Here is a 22,813-nt window from a genome sequence, read left to right as displayed (position 1 = left end):
TTAATTAAAATATCAAAAAAATGCAGTCCCTTCTCCCAACCATCCACATGCAATCATATTGGGAATTGGATCATGTAATTATTGTTAGATGCTATAGGAAAGGCATTTCAGCATAGAGCTGTGCTTTAGAAACTGCTGTTTCTTGTTGGCCTGTTGTTGTCAATTAAGAAAAACAGGATCATTCTTATAAATGAACTGACTAGTGGTATGCTTCTCATTATACATTCTGATCTTAGACAGAATCAGATGGATGATTGATTGATTAACTGACTCTTCAGTTACCTTACATACTCTATACTGGCATTTAGTGATGTTTGTACACTTCTTTCCTTCCATTTTATTTTTTTATTTTTTTTACTCCGCCACATCCACTGGCTGATTAAAGTTATTTGTGCCAATGGAGAGCAATTCAACTTAGTGGCTTCCTGATCATGAAAATAGAGCATGTGTTTTTATAGAATTATCTGCACTCAACTGATACTCCAAAATGGACAGCAGATATATACAAGTATTTAAATCTGTTTAATGCACCTGACCACTAAATAACAGTTCTCTGGAAGGAACCCATTATCTAGGTGCTATGTAATAAGCTACTATAGAAGTTGGCAATTTAGTAATCAATGATGATTCTATGTTACCCAGAGAGGTGGTGGAAGCTCCATCCTTGGGGGTTTTTAAAACCTGGCTAGAGAAAGCTTTGGTGGGGATGATCTAGTTGGGGCTGGTCCTGCTTTGAGCAGGGGGTTGGACTAGATGACCTCCTGAGGTTCCTTCCAACTCTAACTTTCTATGATTCTATGTCACTTTTCCTCAATGTAGCTAATTCCCATTTATTTGTACCATCTAATAACTGGAAAGAAAGGGAATTCTTCCACCTGCAAATGCCATGACAAGAAACAAAGGGCCTTCTCTTGCAAATCTTATGCCAGCAAAACTTCTGTTGTCCTCCTCTGTTGTAGCAATACTGAACGTGGGAGAATTTCACTGATTTTAAGAGGATTCATAGTTAGGATTGAGTTAGGACTACAAAATCAACACCAGTATTAGTCAAAGCCAGGAGGACATCATATAAACCAAACCTAGCATGCAGTAATTTGCAACAGCAGACGATAGCGTTTCGCAGCACAGGCAGAAAACCATGCAAATTTGCTACATTTTTATATTACTGGTGAGGAGAAAGGCTTGTTGCTCATGCGCTAAAATGCTGAAAAAGTTATTTGTATTCTTGAGTTCTGAAATGTATAAAACATATGTCAATGCTCTGATACAATAAAAATGTCTACTAATACAGGATAATAACTAAATGGTAAAATGGTAAGAGCAGAACAAACATTAAGTTACAAACATTTTTTTTTTTTAAGTAAGAATGCATTTAATCAGCTGATTAAGAATGAAAAGATAAGAACCAGTTCTTTTCCCACAATAACACAGTAGCACAATCTACAATGTGGAAGCTTGTAGGCATTAAATTGTGATCCAGATGTTTGGGGGTAAATATGTATGTTTGATATTGACCAGGAAACTATATTATAGCCTAACAATAAAGGTGTAAAGTACCTCACTTTTGTTGATAAAGTCAACATGAACAGCAATAATACAATAGGTATTTCTGGTGCCAATATAGTTTCTAAAACATTTGAAAATATGAAATGGCATACTCTGAATGCCCAATATCTTGATTATTGTTTTAAAATTCTCTCTCCTTCTGTTCCAGAGATTGAAAGCAGCGCTGACTCATCATCCTGCAGCCATGTCAAATGGAAATATGAACACCATGGGCCACATGATGGAAATGATGAGCTCCCGACAGGACCAGACACCACACCATCATATGCACTCACATCCACATCAGCACCAGACACTGCCATCTCATCACCCATACCCTCATCAGCACCAGCATCCAGCACACCATCCTCATCCTCAGCCCCATCACCAGCAGAACCACCCACATCATCACTCCCACTCGCACCTTCATGCACACCCGGCACATCACCAGACTTCGCCACACCCGCCGTTACACTCGAGCGGACAAGCACAGGTAGAACTATTCACAGAATTATTCTCTGTTCCAGAGCAAGTTTAGAAATGGATGTCTGTTGCTTTCGTATGCACATGGTCTCCAAAGTGAATCGTCTGCTGCTAATAATAAGTTTACTCTGCTGTTGGCTGTGAAGTTGCAAACTCTTATTCAAAACACGTCAATTTACTCAGAAACAAGAAACTTTATTTCAAACCTCTGTCATGCTAGTAGGCAGCCCTAAGGTCTGTTTAAGCTGAGATATCTACAAATTGCCAAGCGTCATTGACATTCTTGCTATCTGATGGAGTTTGGCACACTGGGTACTGTTGTCTAACAGGTTGAGGTCAAGTTTTTAAATTCTTAGAAATTCTGTCCTCAGGGATGGTTACATAACTACCAAAGATGTAAATGACATTGCACATGCATATTTGAGGGAAGACCTCTCCCTTGGATATATGTTATTTTTATATAGTATAACAACCTTTGCTCACAGTATCAGAAAGCACTTTACAATGAGAGTCAATTATAAGATGACATAGAAAAATAAGTATTTAAATAGAAATGTCTTTAAATTACATCTTCAGATCTATAGATACCTTTACTTTGATTCTGGATCCATTTTTTTTAGCTTGCACTTATTTCTATCTGAGAAACCAAACCAAAATAAATTAAGATCTAAATGAAGTAGAACTTTGATGAAGTTCAAATAGAAACCTATACCTCAGAAAGGCAATATGTACCATGTATAATTTTAAGGCAAGAGTGAAAGATATTAAAGCTTTGAAGGAGAGAATAATTCTGGACCTTGTAGACGGAATACTTCTGGTGATGGAGTGGCTTTCAGCTGTGCAAAGTTACCTAACTGAGATAGGGATTAACTGACGGAGCAGGTGAAGTTTAGTAGGTGAATGTTATGGCATGGATAGAGGAAGTGGCCTGTCCATAAAGTGAAATTTAAACCTGAAAGGTAATGTTGAATTTAATTCAGGTGGTGGCAAGCCAGTGAAGATAAAGGAAGATGAAAGGTCTGTGCGACAGAAAGATGTCTGGCTTTGGCCTGCTGGATCATTTGCTATTTAAAGAACAGGGATCTAGGAACGCTGTCAGCTGAAAACTGTAGTACTGAATTCATGAGCAAGAATTTCAGTAGAAACTACATGAATTCTGGCTGTTTTAAAGCGGTGATAAAATTCTATACCTTGAAAAAGTATAGATGAAAGAGAAAAGTATATTAATCATGACTTCAGAATGTGAGGCTTTGGGAGCAAAGTTCAGAACTGTGTTCAGAAGGGTAATTGTGAAATCAGATACAGAACATAGGGGACTTCTTATGTCTCATGGGGAGTTGGATTCATGAGGATTTTTGATGCTTACAGGTTCCTCACAGGCAGCTCTTGGAAAACAATGGAGATATTAAAAATAAAAAGATATGGCTGATATTCCAGTATCCCATAACATTGACTATTCACTGCCTTTTTTTCCTATTGCGCTTACTGCAGCTATATAGGATTTCCCTATAATGTCAATTTTAGAGGCGGCAGCTAAATAAGAAAGCCTCGGTGTTGATCACCATAGAAAAAGCTATTAATAAATTAAATAGTCTCATTGACTTAATGGAAACAGGATAAAGTTCCAGTTTGGGCTACCATTGTATTAATTACCTACCAAAAAGGAAAGTAGTACACCTGTGCTAAGACATGCTAGTCTAATGAGCTAATTAGCATGCCACCTGGTACAGGATTTTGTGCACCCTGCCCCTGATAAGTGCTCAGGACATCTAGTAACTGCATCTTATACCCCTCTGAATGCTTGCAACCCCCTCTGGACTTCGGTCCAAAAGGAGTGTGAAGAGTTTGGAACTGAATGCAATATCAGTATTGGCCACCAACACAGCATCCTCATCCATCAGCTGGGCCAGGGGAGGCCTTGTAATCAGGCCTAATTGTCCCAAGGAGGTTGAGAACTACCGGTGGAAGGCTAAGTAGTATTCTAGGATTCATAGGTCAGCTGCTTGCCTAGCCCACAAAACAGTTTTACCCTCTCCTGGGACACAAGAGCCATAACCCCTTCTAAAAGGGTGCATTAACAGGAATAAAAGGAGGGTTTAGCGAGTAATAAACACAAGGTTATTACTTTCTAAGACCATCCATAATCCCCCCGATATTGGCCTCTCTGGGGGTCAGATTGCTTCAGCAGACATTAATTTTATGGTGCATTTTACTAATTATTAACCTCCTCATTCCACGAGCCAGATACCTCAGTTCCAAGCTGCCTGTCAAACAAAGGCATGAGCTGAATTGTTGTGTGTGCTGCATGCCCTTTGCCATAACTTTCATTATTCTACACCATACCCTTGTGTAATGTCAGAATTAATTTCATGCTTTTCAACAGCCAGTTTGAGACATACATGAGCCTAATGAATTATGTTTTGCTAAAACGAATGAATGACTACTAATAGTGGGTTAAGTTACAAAGAATAAAAGAAAGTAATGGATCAAGGATCAAGGTAAAAATGGTTGTTTAATGTGTCCCTTTATTAGTGATAAATGTTTTGCTTTATGGTGGCTGGTTTGCCTCAAACATTACAAAAAATTACTCTAGCATTGTTATGTTTGTTGCATCAAAATTTCTTCCTATCAAACTCGCTGCTGTGACAGCTTAGGCACAGCAGGATCATTTGTATTTTGTTATAGTATATTACCTGTTCCATCCCTGTGTTATTATGGATACCTGATAAGCAACCCTTAAAAATGTATTAGTCACCTTTTTTAGTAGCACATGCAATCACATGGGGTGGGAGGCTTTAAGGGGGGAAGCCCCGCTGAAGAATAATGCTTAAACTATTATCAAGATAAGGCCTAATAGTCTTCAGGGTCAAAATATATCTAGGATGATTCAATTAACTATCCCACATGACATCAAGAATGGTGCAGCCTTTCCAATTCATATCTACCAAAGATGGAAGGACAGTGTTTTGCAAGTTTGCCTCAGTTACCCAACTACAGATTACTTCAACTGAAAACAAAACGAGCCACTATTTATTCAGGATAGGGGATTCTAGGAAAAAAGTTTTTATATAACAGCCCTGTATGTCTGCATTACAGACATGACTGGCAGAACTGAAAAACAGAAAAGCTTTTCATGCTGGATGAAAAAGGAGAGAGAAATGGGCTAAGGAAAGCTTTGGTATCCAGAAACATAAATAACAGTCCTTTGAAGTCTCAAAAGGTGTTGTATGTGAAAAAATGAAAGGCCTTTGATGTTATGTTGACATTAAGAGAGATCTCTGAGACCTCTGTATTCAGACATGTTGCTAAAGAGGCAGCATGAACAGCCCCAGTGGATGTGAAGCAGCTGCCACTGCTGAACAGTAAGCGCCTTCAGGGAGTAAGAGAGCACTTGGTGGTAAGGGCAGACCCAAACAGTCCTCCAGAATGCCAGTAAGTGCAATCACTCCATCTACACCAGCAAGCTCCACTGATGGGAAGAACAGTATAAACTGTAGTGTAGATAGGGTTAAGGAATTTTTACTAGCATGGGTTTGAATTGTCTAAAAATTCAGTTTCTAATGGGCATCCTTCAAATAGTGAGTTCTGGCTTATTAAAAAAATAACAGTCTTTAAAGAAAGTTTTCACTGGTTTTATTTCTCATCTCATCTCATTTCCAGGGCCTTTCAACAAGGGTGAAACTGATTCTGATTGTATGAGGTGTGGGGAAGTGAACTTGACTATATGAATTAAGTGCTCTGAAGTGCACAGATTAACCAAAGTAAATAAAAAATAGAGAAAAACAATAGTATCTTTTTCACTATTATCAATTGTATTGCTATTTGGCATGAAGCCTTCGGATAGAAAAGTTATTTTGCAGGCTTGGACACCAAGGCTTATGATTTTGATAATTTGGGTTTCTAGCAAGTTCTAAATTTCTGATTCAAACAGCATGATTAATGCTGGGATTTTTCAAAGGTGATTAATGACATGGCTGTACAGTATACTTGCCATGCCATGCAGTGGCACCTTCCAACATGCTGTATTGCTCCATGTGGGCTGCCTCCTAAATTGTAAGAGATCACATCTACGTGACACTGCAGGCAAGTTAATTAGCATGGAGGTGGGGAGTGGGCTAATCACTGCTGAGTGAGAGTGTCAGGCTGAAGCACTGCACAGAAGCAGTTCTACTGGTTTCAGTATTGGAAACAGCCTGCTTGAAACTACATAGCATGCATGAGAGTACTGCTACTGCACATACTAGGTTTACCATGGAGACATGACCATACACCAGTATACTGATGGGAAAAGAGGTACTACATACAGCATCTCCAAAGAGGCGTTTACTACCAAAACATGCACTAAGGTATATGTGAAATAGAAATGGCCTAAAAGTATGAACATAATTAAAAACTTCCAAGGCCCTTGCAGTCTTCTCCTTTGATTAATTAAAAAACTTGCTATGCGAAAACTAACCTCCCATGTTGAATCAGGCACTTTATAAGGATACATTTTTAATAACTAAGGAAGGAAAAAATGTAATTTTCCCTGCTGCAGTTCAGAAAACCATTCCAGAAATCCTCCCCTTGACTAAGTTAGGCATTTGTCATAGGCTAATTTAAGTGGCATCTGGTGGAATCTTTCAATCTTTGCCATCTTTAGATCTTGCCAGAACATCTGCAAACCTTAGGCCATACATTGGTGATAATTTTTGTTTAATGGTTCCTCCTTTTCCTCCCCTTTCTTTCTTTTGAAGCACTTGATATTGGCTAGAGCTCACCAACCCACCCTCTTTGCTAAACTTTGTTTCATTTCATCATAAGGTTTCACCAGCGGCACAGCAGATGCAGCCCACTCAGACAATACAGCCGCCTCAGCCCACTGGAGGGCGTCGGAGGAGGGTGGTGGATGAAGACCCAGATGAGAGGAGGCGAAAATTTCTGGAAAGGAACCGAGCAGCTGCTACACGCTGCAGACAGAAGAGGAAGGTCTGGGTGATGTCACTGGAAAAGAAAGCAGAAGAACTCACCCAGACAAACATGCAGCTTCAGGTGCGAGCTACTGTCTGTATCCTCATGACACAGAGGCCCTGTTTACATTGAAAGGCTTTTGCTGTACCACTGGTTCTTGTTGACATAAATATTACCACTGCACGTTAGATGAATAGTGAAAATCTGGACATAATCAAAGTGTGCTAATCAAGATATATGCTTAAATAAATAAATATATAAAAATTTTAATTCAGTAGGATCAGCCAGGAAAAATTATCTCAAAATTTAGAAGCTTTACTAGGCTGAGTCACGTATTTTTTAAAAAAAAGTGACAAACAAAAACCCCAAACAGCTGGTAACTCAGCTATAAAAGACTACTTCTTTAAGAAAAAAAAGAACACCGCTAAATTTTAATCCAAAGCCATCCGGATGCAGCTATAATGAGAATTGCCTGTTTGTAAGGGAACAAAATGGATGGAAATCATCTGAAAACAGTAAATAGTAAGGGTCCTAGCATCTTCTCAATGTTTAGTAAATGTAGGTTTCCAGGACTCACTAGTCCATAATTATTTACATAATCATTTATTTCTTAAATGCATCAGCATGGATTACCTTGAGCAGAATAGATCCAAGTGGAGCTTTGCACATTGAGTCTTGTAACATCTCTGCTGTCATGGTGGCATATTCTAGATGGCAGCAGCTGGGCTTGTTTACACATGCATTTGATCCGGGATCAGTTTACTTGTGAGTAAACTACTTGCTAGCAAACGCTCCTGGGCAGGCATCTACTCATGCAGAGAAGTGGGGCCAGATATGCTGCTAATGGCACCAAACTGTTCCTGCTTCCTGGGCTCCTGCCACCATCAGGGAGAGCTCTACTCTCTCCCAGGTACTAGCTCAAGGGCTGGCAGGGAGCACCAGGTCAGGAGACAGGAATCTTCTGGCCAGGGCTGGGACATTACACCTTGCCCCCAGGGGGTGCCTGCTGCCGGGGAGAGGAGGGGACAATATTCCCCTGCCCTGGCAGCAGGGAGCTCCTGGCCCTGGCTCCCCAATCAGGGGCAGGAGAGGAGCAGATCCCAGCCCTTTGCCCCAGTCTGCCAGTGGGGCAGCTAGCTGTGGGGAACAGGCTAGGGAGCTTGTTCCCTGCCCAGCTCCATGCTTATGGAGCTGGGCAGGGAACAGGTACCCAGCCCTCGCCAGCAGGGAGCTCCCACCACCAGCTCTGTGGTTGATAACCTTATCTCCCAGAGCCAGCTCAGCAGTCATGAGGCCAGCACTGGGAGATAAAGATCTCCCAGCCCCCATTCCCCAATCATGATTTCAGAGTGGGAGGCTTGGAGCTCCCTGCTGCCAGGGCAGTGGACATAATCCCCACCCAGGCTCCTATGGTGGAGTCTACCCCACAGCACGAGCACTACTACACCATCACTAATCAAAAGTAAATTTGTTACTTGCATTTGCAGATAGCAAATTTACTTGCAATTAGTAAGGTTCACTCTGTAGTAAACACATTCACATGTTGACTGCACAGTAAACTACACTACTTTGTAGTTAAGCACCTCGTCTACATGTGCCTGCCATGTACAGTATTGGGCCACCATTTGGTCTAAGGGCCACGTTTTAGCTTGCCCTGTCTATACTGAGAACAATACTTTCTTTGATTTAAAACACTGAAGGAACATGCTCATGTGATCACAACACAGCTCGCTATACTTACTGGTTTGCCTACAGATGGCAAGTTTCAGTCAGTGAATAGAAAATAATTTTTAAAAATCCCACATCACATACCTCTGCGTTAATGTAAAGTATGTGTATGACAGATGTCTATGACTCTCAGATTGTATTCAGTTAGCGAGTTCTGAATGCACTGAGTTTTATCAGCTTGTTTCAAGATGTGCTGCAAGGCTCCTGGGCTGACTCTGCATCTCTTTATGGGGATGGTAATCTCATAACTGACTATCCCAGCTTTATGACACTTTGCACAAGCACAGCAACACAAAGAGACCATATTGCAACTGAGGACCAGGATTATTGTCTTGCTGCACTTACTGGTTTTGAAAACTCAGTCACAGAATTTTTCAGTTTTATATTTAGTTTTTGTAAAATAACAACAACAATAATAGTTGTTATTAATAGCAGTCTAGTTTTTCAGGAACACATTCAAATAAACTAAATACCTTTTCCTCCCTGATTAATAGTATAATATCTTCATCTGTGTGAGACAGAGAAAGAAAAATGAATAAATCCATAGAAATTGCCTTGCCTTTGAGTGGCCTCACAACTGAGCTCTATATTCACCAGCTAATAGGGACATATTTCAATAGAAGTTTCTGGAGATAATATTGCCAATCATTAAACAACAACCCTTCCCCTCTTTTTGCAGTTTTTTTAAGTGCAAAAGCAGACAGTCCCACAGGTTTTTAAATTAGCAGACACAACCTGAGTCAAAGTTGGGTTTGGAACAGGCTGGGGGGAAGGGGAGAGGAAGCAGTTCCTGGACAAACCCAAGGTCTGTCGGTTTCAAGATGAACCAATCTTCACACTCAATGAGAATGAGGTTTTGCTGATTGCAAATTTTAATAATTTGGTGACAAATTAGTCCTCTTTATACAAAAGAACATGTTATATATTATGCTAAATTACATTATATCACTTGTGAATTAAATATACCTGTTGAAAACCTATTGAAATATATATGTACAATATACTACTGTATGTCAGTGGATGCTGATCCCTTTAGGGCTAAGAACAAGTAAGTGCAATGAATTGTGAGTGAATCAGCCAAAATCAGTTTAAATGGTATGGAAGATACAAGCCAAAATAGTGATTTCTCTAAGTAAGCTCCCCTACATGATTTATGAGTCATTTCTCTCTCTGATGCTACTTATGATGCTAAGAGTCTATATTTGTGAGCTAAATCAGAGTAGGTTACTTTTTAAAAAATAAAATGACAAATTCATGTTTTTTATTTTTAAAAATGTTATCGTAAGTATCTAGCCTTGGCATTTTTTAATTTAAATGTCATTTCTTAATGTTTTAGTTTTTCTTTGTAATGTTTTCCATTATAAAAAGCAAATGGACCAGTCTGAGATGCACAATATTGCATATAGGATATACTGTATATTCAGAAACAACAATAGCACTAAACACACTAATGTGACAAAACAATAAATGGAAACAAATCATAATCTACTACATTTTGAGAGCTGAGGTTAACAGAAGTACTCCAGATTTGCACTGATGTAACAGAAAAGATTTCTCCCAATATCTGTGATGGAAAAAATTCTTATGCAACCCCATTGCTGTAGTTATCTTGACAAAAGCACAAACATGAGAAGTCTTGCTGATTTGTTAACTTGTTTCTTCCAAATTTTAAGTAAAAGTCTTTCTCTCTCTTCTCTAGAATGAGGTTTCCATGTTGAAAAATGAGGTAGCACAGCTGAAACAGTTATTGTTAACACATAAAGACTGTCCAATAACAGCTATGCAAAAAGAGTCCCAAGGATATCTAAGTAAGTAACTGGTGTGTTTTGTGTTATCTATAGTTATTCACAAGAACCCCAAACAAAGGTGCCAGTTCTTCCCTCTACATTTACTTGTTATTTAGTACTTTCATTTGAACCAATCTTTCTGAACATCAGAGGATTAAGGGTTGAGATAAAATATCTAGAGATCAGTACATAAATTAAAACGAGCAATTTTAAAACTGATATACCCTCCCAATTCTGCAGCTGACTTTTTCATGGACAGGAGACTTCTGGGTTGCTCACTTGCAGATTGGGGCCATATGTTTCAACTAATTATGATATCTCTATTTGTAAAATATGCCACTTATTATTTATTTATCAAGCTCCAACCAAAAATAGTATTTTCTACTTGAAATAAATAAATAATGTTTCTGCCCCCTCCTTTATTTATTTCTTTATTTATTGAACTCAAAGCTCCAATTCTACAACTATACTACTGGGCACAATGCTGCTGATGCATTAAAATACCTCGAGGCTGTTCCTTGACTGGGTGCACTGGTAAGTGAAGTAATGATGGACTCCAAAGGGAACAGACAAACATATCTTTAAACCACTTTAAAAGGGGAGGGAAAGCTACCATTCAGGAGTGCGCCTCAGATGTTATGATGCATCTGCATGATTCTGTAAGAATACAAACAAGCTAAATGGCTCTTTGACCCTGAATGAATCGAGGATAAGGTTTGGACACTTTTGCTTTGTTTGTATGTGTTCAGAACCATTGAGCTACAACATTTACAACCTAAGGGTCCAGACAGAAGTTCAGCTCCTAACTGTAATGCAGAATGATTTCTGCAAAATGTTCTGAGTTACAATGTTACCCCAGACCAAACAGAAGTTCACTGTTGGTTCCAGGGGGGAGGGGAATCTAGCTGCAGGCTGGGAGCTGCAGCCATAGCAATGGCCAGGGCTCTCTGCCAGTGCTTGCTGTTTCAGAATGGGAGGGGGGAAAGGCAGCAGAGGGAGCACATTCTTAGGACTCCCCAGCCAGTGCTGGAGGGTGGGGTGGGTGAATTGCAGCTCCCCTCCCACACCTCAGGGGGGCTCCAATACACCCCCCCCTTCAGGGGGGGCTGAAAAAACCCAGCCTGAACTCCCTCTGCTCCCTTTCCCCCATCTTATTCTGAAAACAGTGACAGGCTGAGAGCTCTGCAGACACAGATTACAGAAGACCCTACATTTTAAAAGGAATGTATGTGGTAGCTGTGTTGGTCTGACACAAAAAGAAATGTAAAAATCTAGAACTCTTGGTTCTAAAATGCTACCTTTTATTAGACCAACTGAGAAATTGCAAAAAAAAAATATTTTTCTGCAAGCTTTTGGGCTCGTGCACCCTTCATCAAAGCCTGATTCCTGAGCCTGATGAAAGGTGCATGAGCCCGACAGCTTGCAGAAAAATATGTTTTTATTTTGCAGTGTCTCAGCTGGTCTAATAAAAGGTATCATTTTGTAACCAAGAGTTCTGGATTTTGGCACTACATTTTGAAACATCTTTATCTGATACCTCATGCAATGAGGGGTCAGATTTTCACCTGATTGGCCATTTTTGAGCTGTTTGTAGCTATGCACTTGTTTGGTCACAGCTATAAACTGCTTTTTGTGGCCAGATTGGGCAAAAATTGTCACTTCTGACTAAGAGCGTAAATCAGTATCCTTTGATATCTTTAGTGTTGTTACCACTGTTTACCGCTCTAACCAATTCTAATCATGGACTGAAAAATAAAAGGAAACTATCATTCCCTGAGATCGGTATAGTTGAGTTGTACAACTCTCTCCTTCTCTCTCGAATGTTCCTCTCTCATTTAAAAAACAAAACAAAACACTAACAGAGACACTGATGACAGACAGAGAAAACAATCCAAGTTTGCCTTGTAAGTGTAGTAAGTGAAGGGCAAATTCCCTACTCAGCATAGCAAAAGGAGACTCATGACTCCCCAGTTCCTTGTCTGGATCTAGAGCAGGCTAGAGCAGCCCCAGGGCTGTTCTAATATTTGCCAGATGACAACATTCGCTTAAAATAAAAAATGAGCTAGAATGCAATGTGCCAGCCACACCTCCAACACAAACACACGTTCTTCCTGCATTGGAGTCTTCAGGGAGAGTTATATAGGAGCCAGCTGCATGCCCTCTAGGGGTTTCTTACATCAACATGCGAAATAGAGCCAGTTTCCATCCTCTCTTCACCACAGTGTATCTGGCCTTTTCATGCCAGTCAAAGAAAAATAGAATTTCATTATATTTAGTACTATCATTTGCTTAAATGACCTCTTCTATATGGTGGCACACTGCACTGTAATGCAGGTATCAATTGCCTCTGCTGCAGCAAATAAAGCATTTCAGTAACCCAGTGTTATGAACTATTATGTCACAAATCTTATAATATTTGGCCTTTAAGGCTAAGTACAGACAGTCAAAAAGCCTGAGGCTGAATCAGTTCAATCTCGGCAGCTTCCTTAGTCTAAGCTGCATGGGTTGAACCAATAACCAACTGAACTGACATTCAGTTTTCAATTGGGAAAGGCAGGGGGAGGTCTGCACTTACCTGGGTCAGTAGATGGGGGGGCACTAGAACATGTCTCCCAGCCTGCTGGCCATTGCCAGCCCAGCCAAGTGTCCCCTGGGCTGGGGTGGGAGGAAGGCGGGGCTCCCTGGTGCCCCCACACTGGGCTGCATGGCAGGAACCCAGCCTGAAGGACTCCTTCTCCCTCTCTCCTGTGGCAGCTGCTGAAACAATCAGCAGCTCAGAAAGAGGGAGGAGGGAGGGGAGAGGCCTGCCAGGAGATAAAAAGCTCCCACGACAGGGGCTTTTCCTCCCACCATGTGCTGTGTAGACCCTGGCTAGAGTGATCTGGGGGTGGGGGCGGTCTATTCCCCTGCCCCCCATCCTTATGGACTGACAGCTGCAGGCAGGAAGCAGGCTAAGGAGCAAAGGAGTAAGGTAGTCTCTGCTCCACAGGAGCAGGCAGCATAGCTCAGGGCTGCAAAGCATCCTTGGGTGCTGGGGAACTATGAATTAACTTGAACCAGGAAGGGATCTGGGACAAGTTCCATAACTGGTTTGATCTAAATTATCTAAGTCTGATACTGCATCCAACCAGGTTTAACTTAAACTGGTGTTGGTCATTTTGAAAGTGGTTTATGTGCACTGAACTTCTATTCAGTTACAGGTTTAAACCAGTTTCTGATCGCTGGTTTGTGTGCAACTTCAGCCCCTAGCCTAAGATAAAGTATTAGCTCCTGGAGTCATGTTATTATATGAGGACCTGATTTTAAAAGATGCCAAGTTTCTAGCTGTCAGTTTTGTGGGGAGAAAGTTGCAGATGTGAACCTTAAAGGCTCAAAAATCAGAAGTCAAATAAAAAGCACTTGGGGGGTGCATCTACGTGAGATGTTTACTACTCAGTAGATTAATTAGCTGCAAAGTAAATGTTTCGGTGTCTGCATGTGCTCCCCTACTAGGCTGGAGTAAACTAATTTCCTCTGCAGCAGGATAGTACTTGTAAATACAGGTACTATCTTGCTACAGAGTAAAAAAACTTCACAGTAGCACACATGTAGACTCTGCCCCAGCTGGCTATCCTTGCACTGAAGCACTCTTGTGCCTCAACCAGCCCTTCCATAGCATGTTTAGCTGAGGTGACCAGCCCCAGGCTGGCAGGCTAGTCCCCCAGACCCTCTGCCATCCAGGGCTGCTCCAACCCAGCTCAATGTGCTGCACTCCTGGGCCCACATTCAAATGGCAATAAATTCCAGAATGTATTGCTCCGGAGTTTATTGCTCCTACGCGCATGTTCAAACGATGCACCCAGGTGTTTATTGCTCCAGAGTTTATTGCTTTGAATTAATTGCATGTGTAGACATGCCCTGTGTACATAATTTTAAAGTCTAACGATCTTTGAATACATGGAGTTGACAGGCCTGCAGCCTTCATGATAGGTCTTGTCTTTAACATTACTGTAATACAAGCACAGACTCCTACAGACATAATGTGATTTGTGTTCTTTTTTTTTAGGTCCTGAGAGTAGCCCTCCTGCAAGCCCAGTCCCAGCTTGCTCCCAACAGCAAGTCATCCAGCATAACACCATTACAACTTCCTCTTCTGTCAGCGATGTCGTAGGAAGCTCCACCCTTACTCAGCTTGCCAGTCACAGAACAGATATGAATCCAATTCTTTAAAACTGAATGGTCAAAACTGCTATGGGAGTGGTAGCATATCGGAAGTCCTTCATGTGAAGGACGTTTTCATCATTAACTCAGCCCTGGAAGACTCCTCAACCCTTGAAAGACTATAGCTTTCATTTTTATAGTTATTAAAATGTCTTTTATACTTAGTTTCAAAAAAGGGAGTTATGCAATTAATATGCTATCAGCTTGAGAAGTGCTTTGGTGCTTTCTCCAATTTTTGGTACCAGTTGTTTATAAACTGAACTGTTTCTGTACATAGTCATGTTCCCTTCTTAACAGTCTAGCCTGAGGCCTCAGAAACATGGAGTTTTGTTAAATTGCAGCTTGTTAGCCAAAATGAGGCATACAAAGTATTAAAACAGAGTCAGACATTGGTAACTAGAACTATTAAGGCTATAAATATTTAGAGCATGCTCTGGTGACAGCATAATAAAAAATAAGTTAGCTTTGTGATACCACCGGAACCTCATCAGGTATGCAGAACCTCTTTCAGAGATAAAAATGCTTATATCATATGTGGATGTCAGAACAAAATCACCCCAAATAATACAGTCTCATGTTTGGCTTTCCACTTGTCCATGGCCTGTTAATCTTTATTCTTCACATATCTTCCCTTTCCCTTTCTTAATCCTCCAGTCCTTTCTTCAAGTTCCTCCTGTTTTTCTTCATTCTAAATCTCTCTCTCAATATTCTTCACTGCTTTTTTTTTCTTTTAAGAATATTAATAAAAGGGGAAAAAACTTTAAACCCACCCACAAAAAACTGTTGGTACATCTGCTGCTCTCAATGCCTTCACTCACAGCTGGCTGAACTTTTGCTTTTTAAAAAATCAAAACGCAGGAGTTTAATGCTCCTGATTTAGTGTTTTTAATAAACAGCAAAAGTTAAAAGCAGTTTAGTCACAGGTGAAGCATGACTGAAAGACAGCTGTGTTGATGCTAGGAGCCTTGTAAGATTCTGTGGTAAATGTCCATGGCACAGGACAAGAATAGCAAAATCACACCTAAGAATTACAGCGGTTTTTTTAAACTGTCAATCATTAATGTAGAAAATCCTTGAAATATACAGCAGTTCAGAAAGAGTCTAATCACTCAGCAGATGCATTGTTCCACCATCAAAAGCTAACAGCCTAAGATTTCACAGGCTATAAATAAAATTAATCAGATTGAAAATTCTGAGCAGTTGAAAAAATATTATTATTCATTACCAGGTAAAAAACCAATTCTTCACAGCCATTTTTAAACATACATGGACAGGATCCTTAGCTGGCATATATTGGTGTAGCTCCATTGACTTTAACAGAATGATGCCAGTTTACCTAGCTGAGGATCTGTTCAGCATGAACACCAAGAACACTTTTTAGCTAGTGTACACTGCCAGACTGGTGTAAATTCTGCTATACACTGTGGGTGAAATTCACTCCTCAAAAGATGGTCCTTGCACTCCATCATTTTCTTTTACTTTTTCTTTTTCTGAAGCCACAGACTTGTGCTGGCCCTCTCCAGGGCTGACTTTCATCTTGGGATAATGTATGGGAAATGAAGTGTTAAAGAATATGGTAGATGACAGCCAATTAGTTCTAATACATTGGCACCTGATTTTGTTCCCAGTAAAGTCCATAGCAAAGCTCACATTTACTCCTGTGCATAGGCGACTGCTAGGGGGTACACAGGGGTGCACGTGCCCCCCCTGATGGCCAACGCTGATGCTGTCGATAGGGCTGAGGCCGCCACCATTGGCAGTTTCTGTGGGTGCCCTGCCAGATTCAGGAGGCACCAGTCACTCATGCTCCTGTGGCAGCAAGATCAGGTCCTTATTTTGTGATAGATGTTCAAACTTTTTTTCAATTGCATCTCTTAAAATAAAACAGCTAATTAATGCTATTTGTAGTAAGTACTCTGCTCCTAAACATACTTTGCTCTGATTCTGAGTTGTTGTCCTCAAAGGCTGTTTCTGTTATTTGAAAGAAGTAAACATTTTTAAAAGGGTGAATTTTTTTTGAAAAAAAATGTGTTAAAATGAAGCATGAGGCGCTGTAGCAAATAGTGCTCAGGAGGAAGAACAAAATTCTGAGCATCGTGAATCATAATTTCTGAATCAGTTATATCTTGGTAACTAACTTTTAAAAGCAGTATTATTCCACAGCTCTGTTACCACTTATGCAAATACTTTTGAAAAAAAAAAAGATTTTTTTACATGTACAGAGTAAATCATGACTTGATTATATAATCTAAGAACCAAAAAAAATTAAGAAAAAATACAAATGTAAAGGATTTTCTATTATATTTTAGACAAACATATACTTTTAAAGTGTTTTAAATACTGAATCTATACATTTTTTTAAAGTCCAGTTGTAATAGCTGAATGGTTTTGCTTCATCATGGCTACTAAAAAAAAACTTTGTTCAAATACACAGCTTTAAACAGAATCTTCAGTTGAATATATATATAAGGATGTATTGTGTCCAGATGTCATATCTAGAACCTCATTATTCATCCAAAAAACAAAATGCCATCATAGTATTAATTTAGCTTCAATTTTTTTACCCGCATGGAAAGCACTTAATTACATTAAAGTAGAAAAACAAAACAAAAATCTTCATACTAGAAGACTCTGAGCTACACTGCACTAAAATTAAGGTTTGGTTTTACTTATGTTAAATCTCCTTGACTGTAATATTTAGCTGTTAAAACTAAAGCCTCTACAGTGAAAAAAAAGAAAAAAAGATAAAAAAAGAAAAAAGAGAAACACACACACATAGACACACAAAACCCAACAAAAAACCCCACTTGCCCAAGTGTTGTTAAATTCAGCAACTTGACAGTTTGACTGATGTGTATTATATATAGCTCAATTATTTCTTTTTTTAATGCTAACTAGGCAAGCCAACTACACGTTAGCCTAAATGTGTAATTACAATGAACTGTCTCCTCTCTGTACTATTGGCCGTTAGGTATAATTATTATTAGTGATGTGGAAATAAGTAAAGGATGAAAGCTTTTTGCTAATGCTTCTTGTAACTCTAAACGTAAGGTTCATAGGCCAAAACAACATGCAGCATATTAATATTAGTATGTACATAAAAGGACCAACCCAACCAGGCACCTTATTCTTCAACAGGTTAACTTCCACATATAAAATACTTTTGTATTTTTAGAGGACTGATCCTGCAGCCTTTACTTCAGCACGTAATCCTTTCCTGCACAGTCCTAATGAGAGTTAAGGGTCAGGGCTGCAAGAAAAGGCCCTATGTCTAGATCCGTACAAAATCTGTTCAGCAGAAGCAGCTAGGTTCTTAAGTATTGTTAATTTAGGTAGCATTTGCCATACTACTTAATTTGAGGATAACCTATAGTTTTCCATGAGCTACTTACTGAATGCCGATCTGTTTTATTCCTGCCTTTCTTCAGCTAGTTGCAGCTCTGAATCTAAAGTCACTGCCAGTGGGCTTTCAGAATGACCCCCTGTATTTTTTAATGGGAGTTAATATGGATGAGCCTGGTCACGTGTGTAGTTCAAAATGAAGCATCCAAATGTTAAACATTTCTGTGTACAACATCTCTCACTGTGTGACATTGAAAGTATGTTGGAAATCCCAGCCACGGATGATTGCAATACTTACCAAAAGTGCTGTGTTGTGATTCAAACATTTCTTCCCCCTCAAGTCAATTTATACAAGCCATATTCATAACACTGCCTGTGGGAGACAAGTAGTTTGTGTGCTATCATGGTGTGTTTTATAAGGACAGTGATGATGATGATTAATAGAAAATTTCATACTATTTGGAGTTGATTCCTGCTATATAACTAAATGAATGCAGTCCATGTTCTGAATAGTGGAAAGTCAATGGTAAACGCCTCAAGTATATATGGATTTTAGTGTGTTAACAGACTTGTCGTGTTAACTAACAAACCAGCTGTAACTGTTGTTAAAACCTGACTTTTGGGGGATTAATATTTTTTTAAGCAACAATATTTAGTTTTTAAAAAGCCTTTTAGTTTAGGTAGAATGTGCTTTTTTAGAAGCTAATCACACATTTTTAAAAGAAGCTTATATAGTGAATTTATGAAAATTCAAGAGGACCAAAGCAAAATTTAAACAGGAATCTATTAATTTAGTATTCATATAGAATTTTATAAAGTATTTATTAATAAATGTTATTTTAAACACATTCCATTTGAACTTTGAACAGTATTCTTGTATGGAATCTGTTTGTTTTGTTTTGTTTTTTAAGTTACAATATTAGTTTTGCAGTAAACTACTCTAGGTGTGTGTGTACCTTAATCTTTCAGGGTCTCGTGCAGAAGTCGTCCATCCAAGATGGAAAGGTTTGCTGAGGTCTGTTGTATAGAAATTCTTAGGATTAAATGTTTTCTTTAAAGCAGCATCTGCTTTTTTGTATCAAACATAATAGCTGTAAACCTACAATTGTTTCCTATCTGTTTGAAAGTGTGCTCTCTCATTTTAGAAAGCGCAGATCAGCTACAGGAAAATGATACATAGAACTGGAAAGCCTGTCATTTTTAGGCTAATTATATGCATCCTCAATAGAGATTAACCCTATCCTTGCTTCTCTTCTAATATCTCATAGTGAGTTGCACTATACTGCCTTACCATTGCCCCTTCTGTCCTTATCTACTAAGCAGTGTTCCTTAGCTTTAGACCATTGAAGCTCCATTATATATCAGAGAAAATTATTGAAGGGGAAAGAAAAAAAAAGATTAATTTGTAGACAAAAACTAAATGGTGCCTTCAAAACCAAACCAGTTACAACTAATTAGTATCCTATTTCTACATTTCAATTATTTATATTATTTTAAAATTGCACTTTAGCTCTCACTTTCTCTTCCTTGTTTTCCCTTGTTCAGTCATTTATAATATCTTGTAAAATGTTTGCACCAGATATATTTATATGCTCTAACTGGTGGCATATCTACAACTTGTCTCTCACACCCCCAAAAGGAGGACTGCTAGGAGAAGCTGAGTACAGCCGGTCTGCAACATGACTGACTTCACATCCTCTTCATGGTGGCATATAAATGTTTTATTATGCAAAGCATGTGAGGCATCTAAGCTATACTTATAATCTATCTCATCTTGAGAACCAAAGTGTCCTGTATAACATAGGTCAGGAGACTGGCTCTGTCGTGCATTATAATGCACTTTGATTGTTTTCCAACTGTAGTAGCTACAAAGCTGCAAGGATAACAGTGGCCATACAATATGTTTGAATCCTAAATCCATGAAATGTTATGTTACTTTGCAACTTAACTAGGGACAGCACCTTAAGAAAAGACTAAAACTTAAAGGAAAATCAAAAGCAATAAAATGTCAAATGAAAACTTATACCAAAAACTTGATCATCACCTGAAATGGTCGCCATAACATGAAGATGAGAAAGTTTGTATACATGCATAATCCCTTCCTAATACTTGTAGTTATCTGGGTTTTATCAGTGGCCTTATGTTTAGAGCTAAATTGCTTATCAGTGCTTGGTGTTTTCCCCAGAGTCTTCCATATTTTCCAAAATTACTTTACAGTAAACTTTAAAGATTGCAAAAGGCCAAATGTCAGTAGGGGCTAAAAGATTAATTCTCTAAATGTAAATCTGATACATTTCCACAATTTTCTTTAGAAATGAATTGATCATTATGACTGGCTATATTTTAGATCTAGGATTCAGAACCTATAATCCCTGTATGAATGCAGGTTAAACATTGTTTAGGTTATGTTTCATGAAGTGACACTGTTTTGGAGTCCCTCCACATATAATACAGCACTGGCCTCACGTTGCATCTAAAGACTATTGAACCCCAAAATATCTTTTTTAGCTAAATCTTTGAAGTAACAGATAGATTATCTATCTTCTGATACTGTGTCAGACACTGAAGACTAACTGCAGCTTTAGAGAGCTTGCTGGAAAACAACAAGAGAAGGGCATTTGAGGGGAAATGGCTGGTGCTGATGGAGTCCACCCTTCTCCCTGGACCCTGCTACATGCCCCCTGCCAGAGAACTTTTACCATGGTGCCTGAAAGGCAAAATAGTTTGCACCAAGGTTTTGATCTGTAGCCATTCTTCAGACAAACTTACGGACTATCAAGGAGAACTTTTCCCAAGTAAGGACTTCAAAATTTGGGAAGCAGTTGTTTCTCAATCCATATACATGGGCTTTATTCCCATCTCCATAAATTGCTCAATTTAAAAACTGGGTAGCAATGATCATTAAAGATGGCTTCATTGAAATGCAGTCACTGTACTGATTTTTTAAAGAAGCTTTTAGCACTGTGTGGAGTAAACCTCATCTAAGGAAGTCTGTATAAGAGAAAGGTGCTGTCACGTTAAGTTTTGGGCTTGAGGTTGTTTGTATTGTACGCAAAGTTTTTGTGTTCGTTTGTCTGTTTATTCTGTAAAGCAACCACCTTCCTTACTGGAAGGAGAGATTTTTTTTTTTTTTTGGTACATAAGTGTAAATACTTGCTACAGCATTTAATATGTTTAATTTTATGTTAAGCTTTTTGTCGCATTGTGAACACATTTATTGTTACAAATGGACAATGAGTTCATTAAGACTGTTCAACTAGGTCAGATTTTTACATCTCTTTCTAGTTAGAAGAGACAAAATTTTGTGCATTTGTACAAATGTTAATAATATCACTGCAATTCCAATATAATAAAGCACTCAAATGTAAATAATGCCTACAGTTTTGCTGTGTCCATGTGTAGGAATAAGGAAGGTAACTTGGATACCACACTCATTGACATGCTAGAATAAAATCTTCCTGAAAGTAAGCTACACAGCTTAGTTCCTTTCTTAGCTTTCTCAGAAATAGATGTATTACAGCATCCTTATCTGCACCATGGTGAGCCTGTCACACTATGGCTTGCAGAGGTTGGCCACTATGAAGGGGAGTAAACAACTGCTGCCCAGGAACCAAAGATCAGGATCTTCCAGAACTCTTACTTGGGCAGTAAGGTTATGTATTGTCCTCAAAACAAAGCTAGGCTGCCTTACAGAAGGACTCCATTCTTGCTCAGTGTCCAAAACACTAAAAAGTGTGGTGATATTTTTATTTAAAATTGCTTCTCATGAAGATGCATCACAAGACTATCTTATTGTCCCTGCAGTTATATTCACACCTTACAAAACAGTATAAGAAGACATATTTATGCTGACTAGACAGACAGTGATTCATGGTTTCCTTCAAAGACCAAAAACCAAATCGCTTTGTGTTTGTTCCTGTCCCATTCTCTCCAAGGTTACAACTCATCCATCAATGTTGCTCTGTGCAAAATAATTGTAACAAAAAAGTTACTAATCATTTTTTTTAAAACGAAAGAAAATTAGCACAAGATCTTCCCTTTCCTTGACAATGGTGCAGCCGAGGATGAAACCAACTCTAAGCACAAGCTCAATCAGTCAAAGGCTGATTCAGAGGCTAACACTAGATTGTTAATGGATAGAAACCAACAGCTGAAGAGCTGTATCTAGCAACATGTAGGAAAGTGAACTGAATTTAGATGCAAACAAAGCCTCTATGGTAAAGAACAAAGGGATAGGAGACAAATCTTGAAGCATTAAACATAACTTTGGATGCCCTATTACAAGGAAAAGACCTGGAAAAGGGTACAGAAATGAGGAACAATAAATCCCTAAGGATTTAGAACAGTGATTCTCAACAGGGTGTCAGGGCACCCCAGGGTGTAGCCAGATCCTTTGAAGGGTGTTGTGAGGTGTGAGGAGCTAAATTAAGTAGGTAAACAGGTTAAGGCTTGTCCCTGCCTGAATGATCTCTCACTGCCCAGCCCCTCTGAAAGAAGGTAAGCACCGTAATCTAAAAATTAGTTTTTCAAACTGGGTGCCACTCAGTTCACAAGAGTTATGGAGGCGTGCCTCAAGTCCAGTGAGGGGTGCCTCAAATAAAAAATGGTTGAGAAGCACTGCTTTAGAGACAAGGAAAAAAAGATGGTCACTTCCCTTTTTGTATGCCTACATGGCACAATGCTTTGGGACCTGAAGCAACATAGCCATGTTAGTGGGGTGCCCTCAACATAGCTATAAAGCATGTAAGGCATTGTGCTAATGCAGCAATGGGATTATT

General features: G+C 39.2%; 1 protein-coding gene across 4 annotated transcripts in view; it reads left to right on the top strand.

Annotated features, from left to right (window-relative positions):
- CREB5 (cAMP responsive element binding protein 5) overlaps positions 1–21,407 on the top strand; it is a 379,878-nt gene extending 358,471 nt beyond the window's left edge. For all 4 annotated transcript variants that reach the window (XM_006276942.3, XM_019498044.2, XM_006276944.3 and 1 more), the window contains 4 exons: positions 1,715–2,038; positions 6,832–7,059; positions 10,406–10,514; positions 14,539–21,407. In XM_006276942.3, coding sequence (XP_006277004.1) covers positions 1,715–2,038; positions 6,832–7,059; positions 10,406–10,514; positions 14,539–14,702 — 825 coding nt within the window. In that variant the 3' untranslated portion in view covers positions 14,703–21,407. The remainder of the gene's footprint in view (positions 1–1,714; positions 2,039–6,831; positions 7,060–10,405; positions 10,515–14,538) is intronic.
- Positions 21,408–22,813: the final 1,406 nt, after the last annotated feature.

This window comes from Alligator mississippiensis, chromosome 5 (genome assembly GCF_030867095.1).
Source record: "Alligator mississippiensis isolate rAllMis1 chromosome 5, rAllMis1, whole genome shotgun sequence".
Lineage (NCBI taxonomy): Eukaryota > Metazoa > Chordata > Crocodylia > Alligatoridae > Alligator > Alligator mississippiensis.
The sequence above is the reverse complement of the archived record's forward strand: the minus strand, read 5'-3'. Positions and strand labels throughout refer to the sequence as shown.